The sequence below is a fragment of the Lolium rigidum genome, chromosome 6, assembly GCF_022539505.1.
Source record: "Lolium rigidum isolate FL_2022 chromosome 6, APGP_CSIRO_Lrig_0.1, whole genome shotgun sequence".
In the NCBI taxonomy this organism is placed as follows: Eukaryota; Viridiplantae; Streptophyta; class Magnoliopsida; order Poales; family Poaceae; genus Lolium; species Lolium rigidum.
In genome coordinates this window covers 39,641,551-39,659,969 of record NC_061513.1, presented here as the reverse complement: position 1 = coordinate 39,659,969, position 18,419 = coordinate 39,641,551, and the positions used below count along the sequence as shown (strand labels likewise).

At 49.3% G+C, this 18,419-nt stretch overlaps 1 protein-coding gene and 1 pseudogene across 1 annotated transcript; both read left to right on the top strand.

Annotated features, from left to right (window-relative positions):
• The first annotated feature begins 3,598 nt into the window (after window positions 1–3,598).
• On the top strand, window positions 3,599–4,740 carry LOC124658867 (annotated as a pseudogene).
• A 9,655-nt stretch (window positions 4,741–14,395) lies between these two features.
• On the top strand, window positions 14,396–15,789 carry LOC124661714. Its single transcript, XM_047199596.1, has 2 exons — window positions 14,396–14,840; window positions 14,961–15,789. Exons 1-2 carry the CDS (start codon window positions 14,646–14,648, stop codon window positions 15,318–15,320), a joined length of 555 nt encoding a protein of 184 aa, XP_047055552.1. The 5' UTR covers window positions 14,396–14,645; the 3' UTR covers window positions 15,321–15,789.
• The last annotated feature ends 2,630 nt before the right edge of the window (window positions 15,790–18,419 follow it).

Sequence of the window (18,419 nt, the reverse complement as noted above, 5' to 3'; positions counted from 1 at the left end):
TCATTGATTAATCATGCTTTTGTCGACATGATCTTAACTCCTCTAGTGTCGCAGGCTTTTTGCATGTTGATCGGAAGTTCTTGAGAAACACGTCCTCAAAACTGTCCCAGCTGTCGATGGAACATGGGGGAAGCTTCTTTATCCATGATCTTGCGGCTCCACTTAGATGCACCTGGATGCTCTGCATGGCTGTTGCTCTGGTTCCTCCTATCAACTTCACCGTCTCGAGATAATCAACTAGCCGATCCTCTGGATCTTGCAGGCCATCGAATTTTTTGAAGTTATCGGGTAGTTTAAATCCCGAAGGAACTCGAGTTTTTCGGACCCTCCTTGTAAAGCACGGCAACCCACACATATCCTCGTCATCTAACTCTGGGGAGTGTCGATGTTCCCTTCTATTTTGTCGTGCTCTGTCCACCCGTGCTTGCGCTGCTGTGTCTCGTGCTCCACTTGTTCTCTCGGGACCTGGCGCTGCTGCCGCGGGTCGTGGACTATTTTGCCTTGCTGAACCTTCAGGAGGCGTTGTTATAAATGCCATTCCCATGGCCCCGACTCCTGCCATGGCCATATTGTACAATGCTTCTCGTGGATCTCCAGGGGGTGGCTTGGATGCAAGGATGAATGCTTGCGTCGCCATGTACCCAGCTTCTGGTGTCTTAGGGATAATGTTTCCTCTCTTGTCGATTGACATAAAAGATATGTCGAGGTTTTGAACTAGGTTTTCTCTCTCTGCTTCAGGTATGTTTTGCAGGCGAGATCTTGCTCTCCTTCGAGCTTCCCTGTGACTATCTCCCGAAGTTCCTGAATGTCGACTTAGCTCCGCTCTTCGCACGCTTGACGCGAGAGGCTGCTTCTTGCCTTCTATCCAACTCGATTTTCCGTTTCTCGAGCTCCCTCCTGGTGCGTGTGAGTCTATATTGATACGCTTGCAGCTCCTCAGGTGTCGCCGTAATGGTCATTGGTTCTGTACCATTAATAGCTCTTGCGACTCGATCCCACACGGCCTGGGGAAATTGTACCATCTCCCGTGTTCCTGTCCCGATATATTTTGTTCCCAAACCTCGCGTGAGATCTGCGGGATCGACGTACGGATTTCCCGCATCGTCGAAAGCCTCAGACGTTGCTGGTTCTGCCCGGCTTGGCTCTCCAATTGCGTAAATCTGATGATATTTTGGATTTTGAATTTTGTCGAGTTTGGTGACACCATCATAGAGATTGGTGAGGACCTTTCCAACAGTGATGGATTTGTCGATGAAGTTGAAGCTGTCGGTGTCGCTCGAGTCATCGCTTATATAGGAGTCCGCAGATGACTCGAAGGACATGTCGCTGAAGATCTTGACGAGTTTTTCGCTTGCCCTGGTGCTGATGAAGCGTGGCGATGAAGTTTCCTCGTCACCTGACCCAGTTGACGATGTTGAACTCGAAAAATCTGAATCGACCGCCGACAATCCCGATGAGATCGGAATTTCGAGACGGTACGCTCCTTCTTTCTCGACGCGGAAGTGGAACTTTCCGAACGTCATCTCCATGGGCTCCTCCAGATACGCATATGCATCCAAACGGGAGGGCGGGTGAGGAACAAAATCAACGAGACCGGCTTCAATCTGTTTACCTCTGTCCATGATGTTGCTTGCTACCGACGAAGTCGACTTGATCTTGAACGTGCCATCGAGATCAGCTCCTTGTCGCCTCTAAATCCCACAGACGGCGCCAATTGACAAGGTATTAACTTGTCAATGCCTACGAGTTGTAGACTAGGGTTTCGTTGGATGTAGAGGGCAAGTAGATCTCGAAGGTTTCAGTCGAAAAGTACTCGACGATATGAAAGCTAGGGTTTGTGAGACAATAATTCGATCCTTTCTTTGTCCCTCGGCTCCCCCTTATATAGGAGGCGGAGCCGAGGGATTCGTGATACACAAGTTTACAGAGTCCGGAAGGGTTTCTAACCCGTTCCGCAAGATTACAAATAATGCTTCCTATTACAACTCTAGCTTTCCTTAATAGTATCTTGGGCTTCCGAATCTTCTTATCCTTCGGGTCGTGGGCCTTTAGTAAACCCCGGGTACCATCTTCGGTAGGCCCATTGGGGATGCCTATGTCACCCGGTGCGTGCCTTCGTATATGCTAGTGATGTGTTGGCTCCATGTCAATCTTTTCCGAAGGTTATGGCGTTAATCCTAGGTTATCACACAATAAGTGTGAATGGCTATTTATCTGTTTTATTTTCATGGGGCAATACATATAGTTGAAACATTTTTCTAGAGTTCATTATTCTCGGGGTGGTTCCTCCTTTCTTTGAATAATCTGCAATTCAAATTTCTTGCAATAACGAAATCCAACGAATCATTCTAGGTTTAACATCACTTTTCTCAAGGATTTCTTTTAAATCATGACGATCCGTATGAACTTTGACTAAAGCATCTGATACCTAAAATCTAAACTTATCGCAAGATTCAACAACAACAACAAAAAGTTATTTCTCTACCATGGGATATTTCCTTTGTGCTTCATTAAGAGTACGACTAGTATTGTGAATGCTACAAAAGTTAGTACCATCACGTTGCCCTAGAATAGCTCCTACAACTTCATTACTAGCCTCACATAAAAGTTCAAATGGTTTATTCTGGCTTTCCTAAGGGTGTTGAAGGCTACAATGCAGTTTTCATCAAAGTTAAATCGAGTACTCTTTTGCAAGAGGTTAGTTAGAGGTTTTGAAGTTTTAGAGAATTTATTTATAAACCTTCTATAAAAACTTGCATGACCAAGGAAACTTTATATACCTTTGATATCTCGAGGTTTTGTTGCGTTAGCTCGTGGTGCATCGGTAGTTATGGTAGCTGCTATTAGGCACTACCACCCCTTATAAATTGTTTAGCTTATGTCCTAGTTCCGTCACCTGTATTGTATGTTATGTGGTGGGTAAGCTCAACTCTCAAAGGAAGATGTTACCATATACCAGGGGGTAGTTTTTGCAACCAAATAGCAATAACTAACCTTAGCCTTCCGTAGAATAATGTATTGCACCCAACCAAACACTGTAATCAAACAAATGCAGAAGTTAACCTTTTGGTCGAGTAACACTACATCTACGGATAATTTTCTATGGAATTCACCTTACGGATATACGTGGAGGCCAGGGGAGGGATTGAGGCCCTAGAATCATGGGAGTGGGAAGGATTCAGCCAATCACACAAGGAGGAGGCAGTCCGTAAGGTTTCCGTAGGTGTAGGATTTCTGCCTTTTTGGTCTATCTTCACCCATCATGGACCTCTAGCGCCTGCTTCCGGGAGCCCCAAAAAGACAGCGAGCTGCCAATCACACCCTATGAACCCTCTACATATCGCCTCGCCATCGTGCCGCCAAAGAACTTTTGTCAAACTTGCTCATAAGTGGTTCTTTGTGTTATAAAAGTTCTTGCCGGTGAACAAGAAGAAGAAAACGAGGAACGCCCCAGTTTGCGACTATACCAAACAGGAGGACAATGCAATGACGGAGACCACAACAAACATACTCTCCTCAAGTCACGCCGCGTTGACTGACCTGGACTCCTAAATTTCCAAGTCGTCTCGTCGCTTCTTCTTGGTGCTGACGAGCACCCACCACTTGATAGACAAACTACAGACATTTCCTTCGCGGTCGAACACTCGTCTAGCTAGCTTGACTGATCCCACCATGGCCGCCACAGCAGGCTCGTCGTCGTCTCCGTGCGCCAGCTTCGTGGAGGAAATCCTGCTCCTCCCCACGCGCAACGCCAGGCTGTTCGCGCCGGTCTTCGCGCTCGTATTCGCCCACACCTTCGTCTTCCTCGCCGTCGCCGTCCTCCTCGCGCACCCTCTCGCCTCGGTCCAGCTCCACGACGGCCTCTCCTCGTGGCGCGACGCAACATACGTCTTGTCGGCCGACAAGATCCGGGAGCACGCCGTGGCGCTGCTCATCCTCTACCTCGCGTACCTCGCCAGCAAGCTCGCCACGCAGACCACCGTCTCCCTCGCCGCCTCCGCCACACTGCGCGGTTCCGGCGACAACCGACCGTCCTCGCTCGCCGGGCTCTTCCGCGACAAGGCGCCCCGCGGCCTCTTCACCGGCGCCGCCCTCGTCGCCGCGGTCGAGCTCGCCTCCACGGCTGTCCTGGCAACGTGCCTTGCGTCCTGGTGGAGCTACGGCGCCGCCCACTTGGACACTGGCCGCGTGGAGTCCTTCGTGCAAGGCGCTCTTCCTCTTCCTGCTCGCTCTCCTCTTCCGGCTCTGCCTCGCCGCCGTCTTCCAGGTGGCCATCGCCGCGTCGGCGTCGCGGGAGGAAGGCTGCGACGGCGGCCGCGGTGCGAGCGCACTCCTCCGTGCGTGGCGTTTCATGACCACGACGGCGAGGAGGAAGGAAGCTGCTGTTCAGGTGCTCGTGGTGAGCGTCGTGCTGCCGGTCGCCACGTACCCGGTGTACGCGTTTGCTCTGTACTGCGCGCATGGCGAGTCCGTCTTCTTGCTGGGCGGCCTGCACGGGTTTGTTCTGCCGTCCGCCGGCGTGCAGCTCTACTCCACGGTGGCCGCCACGATGTTCTACCACCGGTGCGTCGAGCTTCATCCTGAGCCCGCCATTCCTCTGACGGCGAAGCTGGCCAAAATCTCTGAAACTCTGTCGTCCCCTGAGCCTGCAGACAGATCTTAAATTGAATTGACGATGTATTGTGTGTTAAATTATGGCTTCGACAAACAATAAGTCAGGACTGATGAGTTTCCCGTAAAGTGGGACGCTATACTGAATGTTTTTTGCAGGGACGATATACTGAATGCAGATATGCATTGTCGTTGTACTAATAATACTGTAATACAGGAGCTTGATTAGCAGACGTCGATGCAGCCAAGGTACTCGTTCTCACAGCCGTTGCCACACGGCCCGGTGAGCTGCCGCTGGCTCATCATCATCTTCCGCGGCGATGACACGCTGGCCGTCACGGCGGCGCACCCGGCCGACGCCTGGCACGCTAGCATCTCCCCGACGCAGCCGTGCACGCACTGGTCTGCCGCCTCGCCGCCGGCCTCGCCGTTGATCGCCACTGGTACCCGGCTGCAGCTCGCCGTCGACATTATGGTCAGGACGACCGCGGTGACGACGACAAGCGTCGGCGACACTGCCATACAAGAAAAGAACGCCAGTCTGATAGATCGCGACGTGATCAGCTCAATGTGAATTAAGCCCTGCTTAAACGAATGGGGCACGAGACTACGAGAGAGTTAGGTCGTTGTTTGGACGAAAATAGGTCCATTAGCAAGCTAACTACTTCAATGAGCATACAAGGCAAATCGATACAAGGAAGGATTCTCGGCTTCTCTGTATAAGTGTATCACGGCCACCGGATTTTCACCGGTCAATTTTGCCGATTGCTCACGCAAACAAACCACCGTGCCGCTCCTAGAAGAGTGACTTTTTCTTGAGGGAACGAAGGCCGGGTGACTTCTAGCCATCTTCTTTTGGGCTATCAACGGCCCACAGGAGAGAAAGGAGAAATTATAAGGGCCATGGTGAATTCCAGGCGAGTTGGAAATATCAACAGATCAAGTACAGTATGTCACAAATTTTGGACAATCGTTGAGCAGCTAGCCCATCGCTGACCTACACCCCACTCTGTTCGTTTGAGAAACCCTGCGATCAAAACGGTTATTTCTTGGGATTCGGTCGGTTTTCGTGTTCGTTTCTATGTTTCATGACAGTCTATTTTGATATATGATTCTCATCATTGGTGTTGGTTGCTGCTCTGATGCGTTATTCGTTTGGGGGTTTAGCACGACGATTTTCCATCTGTCTACTACAATAAATTTTACTACAACAAATTTTACCTGGCTCCGGTGATGGAGAGGTGAAGACGGTGACACGCCTTCGGCTCGCGCTAGTTTGTAGGTGTTTGTAGTTATCGCTAGGTGGTCTAATGACCTATTTGTAATTTGTATTACTTTTGATCCCCTTTGTACTACTGTTGATTATTATTAATAGATTGGTGAAATTTTGCAAAAAAAAAAAAACGGTTATCTCGGTTGCTGATCTATTGAGCTCGTGTCTCAATGACATGTCAATCAATCTTTACTCACCGAACAAGAATATTTCTGTGTATCAGAGGCAATAAATGGATCGATGAGCTGATCACATCGTTAATTTTTTCCCAGATGATTGAGCTTAACTAGCTAGCTTCGCAATCAACGGAATGGCAGCTGTTCCTTGACGGCTTGATGAGGCTCCATGCACTGTTGGTAGAACACCGAAGCGGCCATCGTGGAGTGGAACAACACGTTGGCGAACAGTAGGAGAAATACAGGCACGACCACAACTTATTGTAACAACGTGAAAGCATCCATATAATTTCAGACAAGCAGCAGTATGCCTTATCCTCGAGCAGGTGTTCTGAAGCTGGGTAAATCGCGTACTTCCGTCCGGTAGCACTCCGCCCTATGGCCTCTACTTCTTCTCCCTTCCATAAGAATACCTCCTCGAGAGTATTGTCGAACAGGCAACGACGTCTAGAGTGCACAATGTCCTGCTGCGTATGGGCGTTGGCGGATGCAGAGATCACCGAACACATATCCTGTTTGCAGGAGGCCGGAGAATGCGAGCGAGTGGCTTGCGGCGATGATGGGGTCACTACATAAGGAAGATCATACAAGAGTTTTTGTTACACTATGGGCTATTTGGCATGCACGTCGAAACACAATTCAAGAGCAAAATTTTCAGAGCCCACTTACAATTCACAATTTTGTGGAGAATTTCATCACTGATATAAGCCAATGCAGGGTGGATCCTGCCTCTGAGTGGCGGAACGAAAATCAACGTTGATGCAACGGTTGGGAAGAATTCTAACAAGGGCGTTGCGGCCGCTATAGCCAGGAGTGAGCTAGGCGTATTCCTTGGTGCATCGGCGACAGTCTTTCAAAGGCCGAACTGATGCAAAGACCCTCGAGGCCTTAGCCTGCCGAGAAGTTGTTGAACTGGCAAGGGACCTGAACTTGCAAATGGTCAGGGTGGCAACTGATTACCAGAGTGTGGTACGGAGCCTGGAGGAGCGATCATTGGGCAGCTATGCACAGGTCATCCAAGAGGTTTTAGCAGCTCGATCCGAGTTCGGCGATCTATCGTTCAGTCATGAACGAAGGACATCTAATAAGGTGGCGCACAATCTCGCGCGTAGTGCTATTTTCGAAACTTTTGGTGGTAAAGTTTGGTTTTTAGATCCACTGAGGGCCTTTGTATACCATCTTGTGTTGATTTTTAATAAAGGCGGAGATACTCAGAAAAAGAAGCCGAGTTAGAAAGATCAACAGAAGTGTGTCACAAAATTTGGACAATCGTTGAGCAGCTAGCCCATCGCTGACCCACGCCCCACTCCTTTCCTTTCAGAAACGCTGTGATCGAAACGGTTATCTCGGTTGCTGATCTATATATTGAGCTCGTGTCTCAATGACATGTCGATCCATCTTTACTCACCGAACAAGAATCTTTCTGTGTATCAGAGGCAGCCAATACATGGATCGATCGGCTGGTCACATCGTTAATTTTTAACTAGCTAGCTTCGCCATCAACGGAATGGCAGCTGTTTCCTTGATGGCTCGATGATGCTCCAACTCCATGCAGTTGGTAGAACACCGTAGCGGCCACCGTGGAGTGGAACAGCGCGCCGGTGGACGGCAGGAGATATCCAGGCACGAAGACTAGAGCCCATGCGGTACCACAGTACGCGGCAAACGCGTACGCCGGGTAGATGGCGACCGGCAGGAGGCTCGCCACGAGCACCATCACGGCGGCCTCCTTCCTCCTCGCCCTCGCGGTCACGAGCTGCCACGACCGCCGGAAATGGGTGCCCCCACCGCCACCTTCCTCCGCCGCCGACACGGCGACGGCCAGCGTGAAGACGGCGGCGAGGCAGAGGTGGGCGATGAAAGCGAGGAGGAAGAGGAGCAGCAGGCAGCCGGAGATGAAAGACTCCATGCCGCCGGTTTCCGTGTGGGCGGCGTTGTACATCCACCAAGCCACGAGTGACGCCGTGAGAAGAACCGTGGACGCGAGTTCGAGGACGGCGACTAGCGCGGCGGTGGCCAAGGCGCCCCGGATCCTCCCCGTGGCCGCCTTGCCGCGGACGAGCTCGGCCAACGAGCACGGACGTCCATACGCAGTCGCGGAGGCGGCCAGCGCGACGGCGACCTGCGTGGCCAGCTTGCTGGCGAGGTAGGCGAGGTAGAACAGGAGCAGCTTCTCCGCGGGCACCCAGAACCCGTCGCTTTCCACCGCGTAGCGGACGCGGACATCGTTCCTGATCAGCAACTCCACCTGGAGAATGACGGAGGCGGCGATAGTCTGGACGAAGACGACGGCGCCGGCGACGGAGACGAAGGTGTGCGCGAAGACGAGAGCGAAGAGCGACGCGAACAGGCTCCCATTACGCGTGGGAAGGATCAAGGATTCCGCGACGAAGCTGAGACAGGATGAGGAACCTGCGGTGCTTGCTACTGTTGCGGCCATGGTGGAAGTGGAACTGATAAATTTGCTGAGGGATCAGGAGAGATACCGGCCGGAGTTTGGCCGTCGAACGTTACGTGTCCGTAGCCACTAGCTTGTAAGTGGATGGATTTGCGTGGTGGCGCGCTGGCTCATGGCTGACTAGTCGTTTGAAGAAAATTCTTGGAAGACGACTTGGAAATTTAGCTCTATGGTTGGTTGTCCTGCATTAGTCGGCTAGAGCTCAGTCAACTAAGATCTAATAAATCTCAGTCGCTGTCTCGCTGATATGCGTAGCTTATTAGGGCATCATGTATTGCTTGCTTAGGCTGTTTTGCTGATGTGAGTAGCCGCACTGTCTAGCCAGGAATTGCTTGCATGCGGTCGTGCCGAGGAGCTGACTAGCACGAAGACATTTAAACGACATTTTGGCGTCTGCAATACGTAATATGATATGTTGGCGTCAATATACAGAGAGAAAAATAACAGAGCTCCATGCATACTTGTATTTTTCACTAGAAAAAAGTTGCGACCAATATTAGCAATATCTTATTTGCAACAGACGTGCAACTCGAAAAATCTAAATTGCAACCCCACGTGATTGTAAATATATTAGGGCATGTACAATGGTAGAGAAGGCATGCCTTCCCTTACCTCGCCACATCAGTTAGAGAAGACATTAGATTAAATCATACAATGCATTATCTCTTACAACCATATCTAGCAAGTAACATTAATAATTAAATATTGGTAGGAAATTTGTTGCTAAGGGGAAACATGTGTGATACAATGGAGAAAATAGTCTTCCCTTATTTTCTAAGAGATGATCTCTTAGCTAAGAGAAGGCAACCTTCTCTCTCTTCATTCTCTCTCCAACTAAGCAAAAATCTGACGTCGCATCGCTAAGAGAAGGCTGACATCACCGCATTGTACGTGTCCTGTTGCAACTCATGTGCAACTGGAAAAATATCAGTTGCACGATGCAACTCACGTGCCACTAGAAAAAACTCACTTGCAACCCACATGAAACTGAAAAACGCTCATTTCCAACCCACGCGGAACTAGAAAATTCTCACTTGCAATCCATGTAGAACTGCAAAAAATCCATTGTACCCCACGGTAACTGAAAAAATCTCAGTTACACCCACATGCAACTAGAAAAATATCAGTTGCAACTCATATGCAACTGAAAAAGTTTCAGTTGCAACTCATGTGTGCAACCATAAAATTCTCGATTGAAGCCCATGTGCAACCAAAAAAATATCAGTTACAACCCACGCGAAAGTGAAAAACTCTCGGTTGCAACTGGTTTGCACCTATAAAAATCTATATTGCACTCCATGTGCAACTACTCGGTAGCAAGTTGGGCATAACTAAAAAATCTTAGTTGCAACCTAGGCGTAGGAAGAAAAAAATCAGTTGCAACCATATGCAACCGGAAAAATGTCAGTTAGAACCCACGTGTAACCAAAAAAATCTCAGTTGCAACCTATGTGTAGCTACAAATATATTAGTTGATATTTTATCAACTGGCAAAATAAAATTTCAAAAGGGACAAGAAAAATAAAATGTGCTTCTTGTGAGTCATTCTGTTAGAAGATGTGCCTGCGGGGCATGCTAGTCACTGGATTGGTGTAAAAAAATAGAAGTGCGTGCATACTAGCGGATGTGTATGTCGGGCAACACGGACAGAAACACAACCTGAGGTTGGGTGGTTAGGAGGATGGTTGTACCCCCAGCTTACCAGAGTTCAAACCCCAGGTTTGACATCTGCGTGTCTCATAAAGGTGGAATATTCATTCAGTGGGAGGCGACGTTCCCGTCGACAGCGATGCGTCTGTGGTGACTTCGTCAATTTTAAGATCCAATCCGCCGGCTCAGTCTTTCCGAGATGCTCATAGGGGTAGGATGTGCGTGCGTGCGTTCATAGGGGTAAGTGTATGCGCGTGTATGTGAGCGCCTGCGTTTGTACTGTGTTTCTCAAAAAAAAAAAAGCCACAACATCCCGAGTAAAACACACCTCACGAGGTACTCCACAGCCCCTGACGTGAGCAAAGAGAAAGAGAAAAAAACACCGATGTTGAAGCATTCCATCGTACGGTTCTGGACTAAGATTTAGAAGTCTTCAGCTGAGAATTCAAATTACCAACTGATTTGGAAAAGTGTACAAGTTTAGAAAAAGGAGTAAACAACCAATTAATGAAATGTTACATATCAAAGTAGTACACGCTTCATTACCAATTTATTAGGGTATTACGCATTTCCAAAAAAAAGTTGAACATTAATTTGGTCAATAAAACATAAAATATGTAGCGTAAAAAATATATCATTTGAAACTTCTTTTAATTATGAATCCAATGATATTATTTTTTAGACATATATGTTATAGTTTCTTAACCAAATTAATGGTTAAAGTTTTTTTAAAGTTAATAATGTCCTAATAAATCGGCACGCAGGGAGTCCTCGTGCATGAGTTGGTGAGCCCTCATCGGGGAATTGGTAGGATGACTTTGAGGCCCAATTGCAACCTAAAATGGGAAAGGTGAAATAAATGTGGGAAGCTCCCATACACCAACTGGGTTGGTGCATACGCCATGCCGCACACCCCCGACCCGGCGATGTATAATGGGCCAGGGCCCATCAGGTGAGATTTTCTTTTTCTTATTCTGTTTTTCCTCTTTTCTGTTTATATTTTTGTTTGTTAAAATCTAAATTGTTGTTTTCTCCGAAAGTTTATTTTTGACTTTTAAAAAATTCAAATTATTTACAAAAAAATATTTTAAAAAAAATATTTTCAAAATTTGAACATTTTTTCTAATTTTAGTTCTTTAGATTTGAATATTTTCCAAAAATGAACAAATTTAAAATTTGAACATTTTTTGGATATGGACAATTTATTAATTTGAACATTTTTCAAATTTAAACACTTTTCAAAATTGAACGTTCTTCAAATTTAAACAATTTCAAATTTAAATTTTTCCGATTTTAAACAAAAAGAAAATGAAACAGAAAAAGGAAACACGAAAACAACACAAAAGAGAAAAGAAAAGAGAAAAGAAAAAAGGTAACAAAAAACAAAAACAAAAAAGGAAAAGGAAAAAATGGGCCGGCTGTGCGGTACCTGGTAGGCACCGACCTGATCGGTGTATCTGTTTTGCCCGAATGTGTGGGTTACCTGTAGTTGCCTGCTGGGCTGGTAACCAGGCTAAGCCCAATATCTTCTTACACAGGCTTAAGAAACTCTGGCCGTCCCCGGGCCCAGCGAGCATCCCTCCCAAAAAAATAATGCCATCGGCAGTCGGCACCAGTCCCAACGCTGATAAACCGATGAAAGGGGCAGTATGGTAAATTTCCTTGAGAAAATATCAGGTCACACTTTGCTTGAGATGGGAGTGAGCGAGGGACAGAGGTGGTCGGCGCGTGGTGCGTGTCAGGACGGGCCTGGTGGCCTGGCCGGCGAGATCCGGTCATCAATCCGGGCGTGAGATCCAAGGCACACACCACCACCTTGGGAACCCAACCAACCAAAACAAACCAAAGCTGCCGGGGCTTCCGTCGATTCCGCAACCGTGCCATCACCGTGTCGGTTGTTTGAACGTGCAGCGCCGCACAAAAATAATCAATACCCCTGGCACCACAACCTCCTCACGGGATCGTACTATTTTGATGAACACAACTCCAGCAATCTCTCCGCACACCATCAGAAAAATACGTATGGGTCGTGAGTTGTGGTGGTGATAATTGAGCAAGGAAATATTGTATAACCCGGTGTAACGAACCACGTACCATGCCGTTAGGAACACGCAGAGTCAACTGGTATCATATGGCCATGTTATTAGGTTGTTAACATCAAACAGGAGACGTCGTACATCCATGATGGGGATCTGATGCCCCCCGGCCTCTTTCGCACAAAAGAAATAATCGGGCCAAAGAACAATCGGGAGACACAAGCACAACTTGTGTTTGTGCTGCGCCGCGGCACCATGCGCGTGAAGAGTAAGGGCATCTTGAGCCAGCCTTTTCTTTTGCATATTAATAATGTCTCCCTGTTAATTTGTTTGGGTTGATTTGGGTGAAAACAAAAAATGACATAACCAACAAGCTAAACCCCTCGCCAAAACTAGGGTTGCGCTAGCATCTTCTACGCGCCCTCATCATCTTCACCGATCTGGATGACCTAGCTGCGGTGACCACAATCATGGTGGCGTAGGCGGAAGTGGCCATTATATCGGAAACTGCAACGCAGGAGGTGCAGGCACGTGTGCTGGCGCAAGTGCAGGGGCCTGCCGCTCAGCCCACACAGAGCATGCCGCGGGAGAAGGCCACGACAACCATGGTGACATCAGGTCCATTAGGTACGTTGGAGTCACCGACGGCGTGGCAAGCCACCTTGCGCCATCTTTTCACCTGCCTAGCAGCTGCCCGACACCTCAATCTCCGACTCCTAGAGGATGAGCTTGAGGGCATCTTAATCGTCCAGCTTCCCTGGGTGCAAGGGGCCTCCTCTGTCTCCTGGCCGTACTCGATGTGGAGCCACGCGAACGCGCTATCGATACCCGCGACATAGAATACAAGCGAGCGTTAGGTCGTTGCCATGCGGGCCTAGGACGAACACGAGCCATCTACGACGCGTCCACGTAGATGCACTCTCGGCCTAAATTCAAGCCATAGATGATCCATCCGTTCGAATCGTTTCGTTGTACCATATTTTTATGTTATGTCTAATTACTAGAAATTCGTGGGCACACAAACACATCATGTGTCGGTACGTCCAGCCAAGAGAGGATCAAGAGGCGGCTCCACCATAAACCAATCTAGGGTTTCGTCCTCCTCGTTGGTGATACCGCTGGTCTGCTCCGCCTCCAACGACATTGGCGCCTTGGAGGTAGGGCGGATCACAACCTCTCACCGGCAGGGAGTTTTTGTTCTTTTTCTATGTTGTTTTCAGTACTTTTTCGAGATGTTGAGGCAACGGCTACGTCTTGAAGTTAGAATAAGGTCTCTCTGTCCTATCCTCGCTCCGGTGGTGCATCTAACACTGGCGGACGAAGCGTGGAGTCGTGTGCGCGACGTATCTCCAGGGACCCGGTCCATTTTCATATTCGTTGGTATGGTTTCATGTCAATCTCTTCCGATCTGCGATTGTCATCATTTGTGATGGTTGTTGTTCTGGTGCGCTGGCTCTTCGGAGCCTTCTCACGATGACTTCCCATCTGTCTACTACATCAAGCTCTACTACGATAAGCTTTGTCTGACTCCGATGATGAAGGGGCGAGGACGGCGACACGTCTTCGTCTCGTGCTAGTGTATGTAGTCGTTGCTAGGTGGTCCAAGTACCTATTTATAATTCATGTTCGTTGGTATGGTTTCATGTCAGTCTCTTCCGGTCTATGGTTGTCATCATTTGCGATGAGTGTCGTTCTGGTGCGCTGGTTCTTCGCCCTTATCACGATGACTTCCCGTCCGTCTACTACAACAAGCTCTACTACGACAAGCTTTGTGTGACTTCGGTGATGAAGGGGCAAGAACGGTGGCGCGTCTTCAATTCGTGCCAGTGTATGTAGTGGTCGCTAGTTGATCTAAATACCTATTTATAATTTTTATTACTTTTAAGCTATTTATACTGATATTGATGATTATTAATAGATCGATCGAATATTTAAAAGAAAACACATCATGTGCGGCTTTGCTTCCATCTCCGCTCACTGGTGCTGGACATCGATCGTTAAGCAACCACTGTCCCACTACGAGTTTCGTGTTAACAGATGGGCGGTGAGCAATAAAGAAATATAAATGGCGCTAACAAAAGATAATGCAAAAGGAAGGAGAGACGTGGTCCACCTGACCTGCACAACCGGGCGCCAACTCACCGGAGGCGGTTGGTATATCTGTGGTGGTCGAGGCGGTCAGCACCGCTCGCATCGCATTTGCATTGCCTGCCTGCCGACTCTTTCCCACCAGCCTCCTACTTCTTCTTCACACCAAAGGCAGAGCCAACCAACCAACTTCCCCTCCGTTCCTTCAGTTCATCCGCTCCCTCCCCCATTTCTATTCCGAGTGGACCGGCAGAACGATCCATCCATCGATATATTTAGCTGTGGAGAGAGGCGCAGGGCGCGCGTCTGATTTAGGTGCAGCTGAGATCTTGTTGTGAGAGTTTGGTGAGGATATGCCGACCGGAACGATGAGGAGCATGTTCGTCGAGTCGTCGTCGTCGTCGTCGGGGAGCGGCAGGGATAGCAGGGAGCCGGAGCCGGTGCTGTGCGCGCCGCGCCCCCGGAGGGCGCAGGTTCATCCCTGCAGCGCCGACCTCATCCTCGGCCCGCCTCCCTTCCTTCTCAACTCCTCCGGCAACACCAAAAAGGTACCCACCCGCCCACCCACCTTGCAAAACCCGTACGTAATCTTTCGTCGTTGTTGCCAAAAATCTGTTCTTTTTGTGGATCTTTCGCTTACAAAGATCTGTTCTTTCTTATCGTTGCAGCAGAGAGAAGGGAAGAGCAAAACGGCCGAGCACGACGAAGAGGAAGAAGGAGGCTGGTCGCTGTTCGGCGGGTCGCCGCCGGCGCGCGCGGACAACCCGCTGGTCCACGACCCGCACTTCCTGCTCAACCAGCGCCACCACCACGCCGCCGCCGCCTCGGACATCAGCCATGCGGTTTTTGACAGCCACCGCAACAACCACCACGTCCCCACCTACAGCAATAGCACTAGCCATAGCAGCAGTTTTGCCCCGTCGTACGCGCCGGCGGTGAGGATCCAGGGCTTCGAAGTCTCTTCCTGCCGGAGCTCCCACAACGGCAGCAGCAACGGCGGGGGCCGCGTGCTCTCCGCCCGCGCCTGAGCCCGACCGGTCTCCGGCACGGCAGCCGACAGATCCCGAAGGGAGAGTGAAGCCAGCACCGTCCTCATCAACCCTGTACAGTTTTCGCCGGCCGCGTATGTACTTCTAGTTACGTGTGTTCCTTGTGGTATATACATACGGGTCTAATTAACATAAAGATGGATAGAGACGAAGGTCCAAGACTAAGTTAAGAAGAAGAAGAGTAGTTGATCGTCCACACATAAGAAGAGGATCAAAAGGAATAGAGAGTTTTTTACTGGATTAGGTTTTATTTGTGTTATGTTTTGTAGATATCATGAGCGTCAGTCAATCTTGTTCTGAGAGTCAGCCCCGGATGATAAAGAAATCATCATCAGTTCATCTCGCCGCCGTGTATGTAATCACCATGGCTGTACTGTAAAAAGGAAATGATGATGAAGAAGTTTGTACATATACTCCTATGTAATCGAATTGCATCAAGTTGATTCAACTACATGTCTCTCCCTGTTGGTTACCATCGTTGCCGCCAAAGTTTAGTGCGGAGGATTCGAGCAAGCAATTAGGCAGGAATAATTAGTGCGATCCTGTCTGGTTGTTGAAATCGAGCAGATCGCATGATTCCATCCACTAGCTCCAACGTTCCGGACATAGTGAGATCTCATCTCATCACCCGACCAGATTTTCCCGACGCACATGCGACTTTCGGTGGCGTTGGTTGCTTCCACGGACGGCAAAGCGTGGAAACCAAGCAGAGCCGCGCCATTGACCGCCTCTCTCTCTATCAAGTTGAGTGCATCGCGTGGCGTGGCGGCCTGGCCTGTCGGGTCGCAACCCATGGATCTATCTATCTATCCATGTCGATCCATGTATTCCACGGGCCAGGACGGCGACCCGTTCGCTGGGTTGCTCGGTTCCTTCGGTCCGACGTGCGTATGCGTAGCGGACAAGCACGCAACCACGTAGCCGCCTTCGCTTTGGCCTCCCTGCCGTCCACGTCGTCACACACACGCACACCGCCTCTTTTTTTCCAGTCTCCATCTTGTGATAACAAATTTATCATAATTGAGCAGAGTCTATATGTTGAAAAAAGGTACTACTTTATTTCATAACTGGTAGACAGACTCAAACCTTGGTCTCCGCCTCCTAAGAGCATCTCCAGTTGCGTCCCGCAAAGCGCCAAAGGATTTGGGGCGCGCCAGATAAAAAAACGTTCACAGGCGCGTCCCCCAAAGTCGCTTTTTGTCCGCCGCGCCCGATACGGTGTCCAGCGCCCCTGAAGCCATCCCCGCCCCATAGGGGACGCTCCGGGCACGCCGGATACAACGAAATGCGAGGCGGGATCCCACATATCGGCGACTATTTCCATAAACCGTTGGTTCGCGCCTTTTTTCTCGTCGCTCCTTCCCTCTCGCGCCTCCCACCCCTCCGCCGCCGCTGGATTTACCGGCCGCTTCGACGACTGATCTCTTCTGAGAGTCGGCACCATCGTCGCGGCTGGTACTCTCGTCGGTCGTCCCACCGCCGCCGCTTCGCCTGCGCGTCCCAGAACGCGGCGTCAAATCTGCCCCACCTCCGCGCACACAAGGTGCTCGACGACTTGCCAGGTACGCGCGATTGGGCGCTGTTCGTTGCGTCGTCTGTCGCGGCGCAATTTTAACCATTGATTTTGCTTCAGCCATGGATAGCGATGACAAGATGATTGCCCTACTGCTGGAGGACGAGCAAGACTTCGACGACGACCTCCGTGTGCATTTGCTGATCATCGCGGCCCTCCAGGACGTGCTTAACACCGAGGCAGAGAAGAGGAAGAGGTCGCGCCGCGGAGGATCAAGGCCGGGAAGAAAGAAGTCGAAGCACCGACAGAGAATGGATGGGCATACCATCCTGCACAACGACTACTTCGCAGATGATGCAACACATGCCGACAATTTTCGGCGCCGGTATAGGATGAGCAAGGGTCTGTTCATGAATATCCTCCACGGTGTTCGAGATTTCGACCCCTACTTCAAGCTCAAGAAAATACTACTTGAGAAGGCCAACTAAGGAAGAGACTGCAAGGATCATGGCACAAAATGCTGCCAGAGGATTTCCTGGAATGCTTGGAAGCATCGATTATACGCACTGGGCATGGAAGAACTGCCTGTTCGCTTGGCAAGGTATATACAAAGGGCGTCATGGATATTGCAGTGTGGTGCTTGAAGCTGTGGCAGATTATGACCTCTAGATTTGGCATTCTTTCTTTGGCATGGCCGGATCACACAATGGCATCAACGTGTTGCAGCAGTCTCCGGTGTTCAACAGACTAGTGGAAGGGCATGCTCCACCATGCAACTATGAGATCAATGGCCACCAATATACCAAAGGCTATTATCTAGCCGATGGTATATATCCAGAATGGGCCACTTTTGTCAAAACAATCTCGAATTCACCAGGTCAGAAGAATTCCCACTTTGCTACACGACAGGAGGCTTGCAGGAAGGATGTCGAGCGGGCATTTGGTGTGCTTCAAGCTCAATTTGCAATTGTTCGGTACCCTGCTCTAAGCTGGTCTCATGACCAAATGTGGGAGATGATGCAGGCTTGTATGATCATGCACAACATGATCATCGATGATCGCAAGAATCAGACCAGGTCACATGTTGGTCCCTATGAGTGTGAAGTCCCTCTTGCGGAGGTTGATCATGAGTTGTCTGCATATTTTTGCTGATTTCCTAGCCATGCATGCAGAGATCCGTGACAACAATGTTCACGATCAACTTAAAGCTGATCTCGTTGAGCATTTGTGGACGATCAAAGGAAATGCCACGGCACATTGATCTAGCGCTATTTATTTGTTGTTTTATTATTCATTGTATTTTAATTTAAAAACAATCTTCGCAAACATATTTATTTATATACTATATTTAATAAATGATTGTGTTTTCAAAAACCCTTATTTAATGTTTGGGGGCGGCGTTTTGGGGACGCGACTGGGGAGCGATGTCCCCCAAACGCGGCACGAACAAAACACGTCCCCCAAACGCTCGATCCGGCGCGGTTTGGGGGACGCGACTAGAGATACTCTAATCCCTGAAATCGACACCCTGACCAAAGCGAGGCGGTGTGCGGGTCCTGGTCATT

What these genes read in the sequence shown, in the direction of transcription:
- LOC124661714 (XM_047199596.1), top strand. Translation starts at nt 14,646, where the DNA reads ATGCCGACCGGAACGATGAGGAGCATGTTCGTCGAGTCGTCGTCGTCG. An exon ending in CCTCCGGCAACACCAAAAAG is followed by an intron (nt 14,841 to 14,960) that starts GTACCCACCCGC and finishes TTATCGTTGCAG; the next exon opens with CAGAGAGAAGGGAAGAGCAA.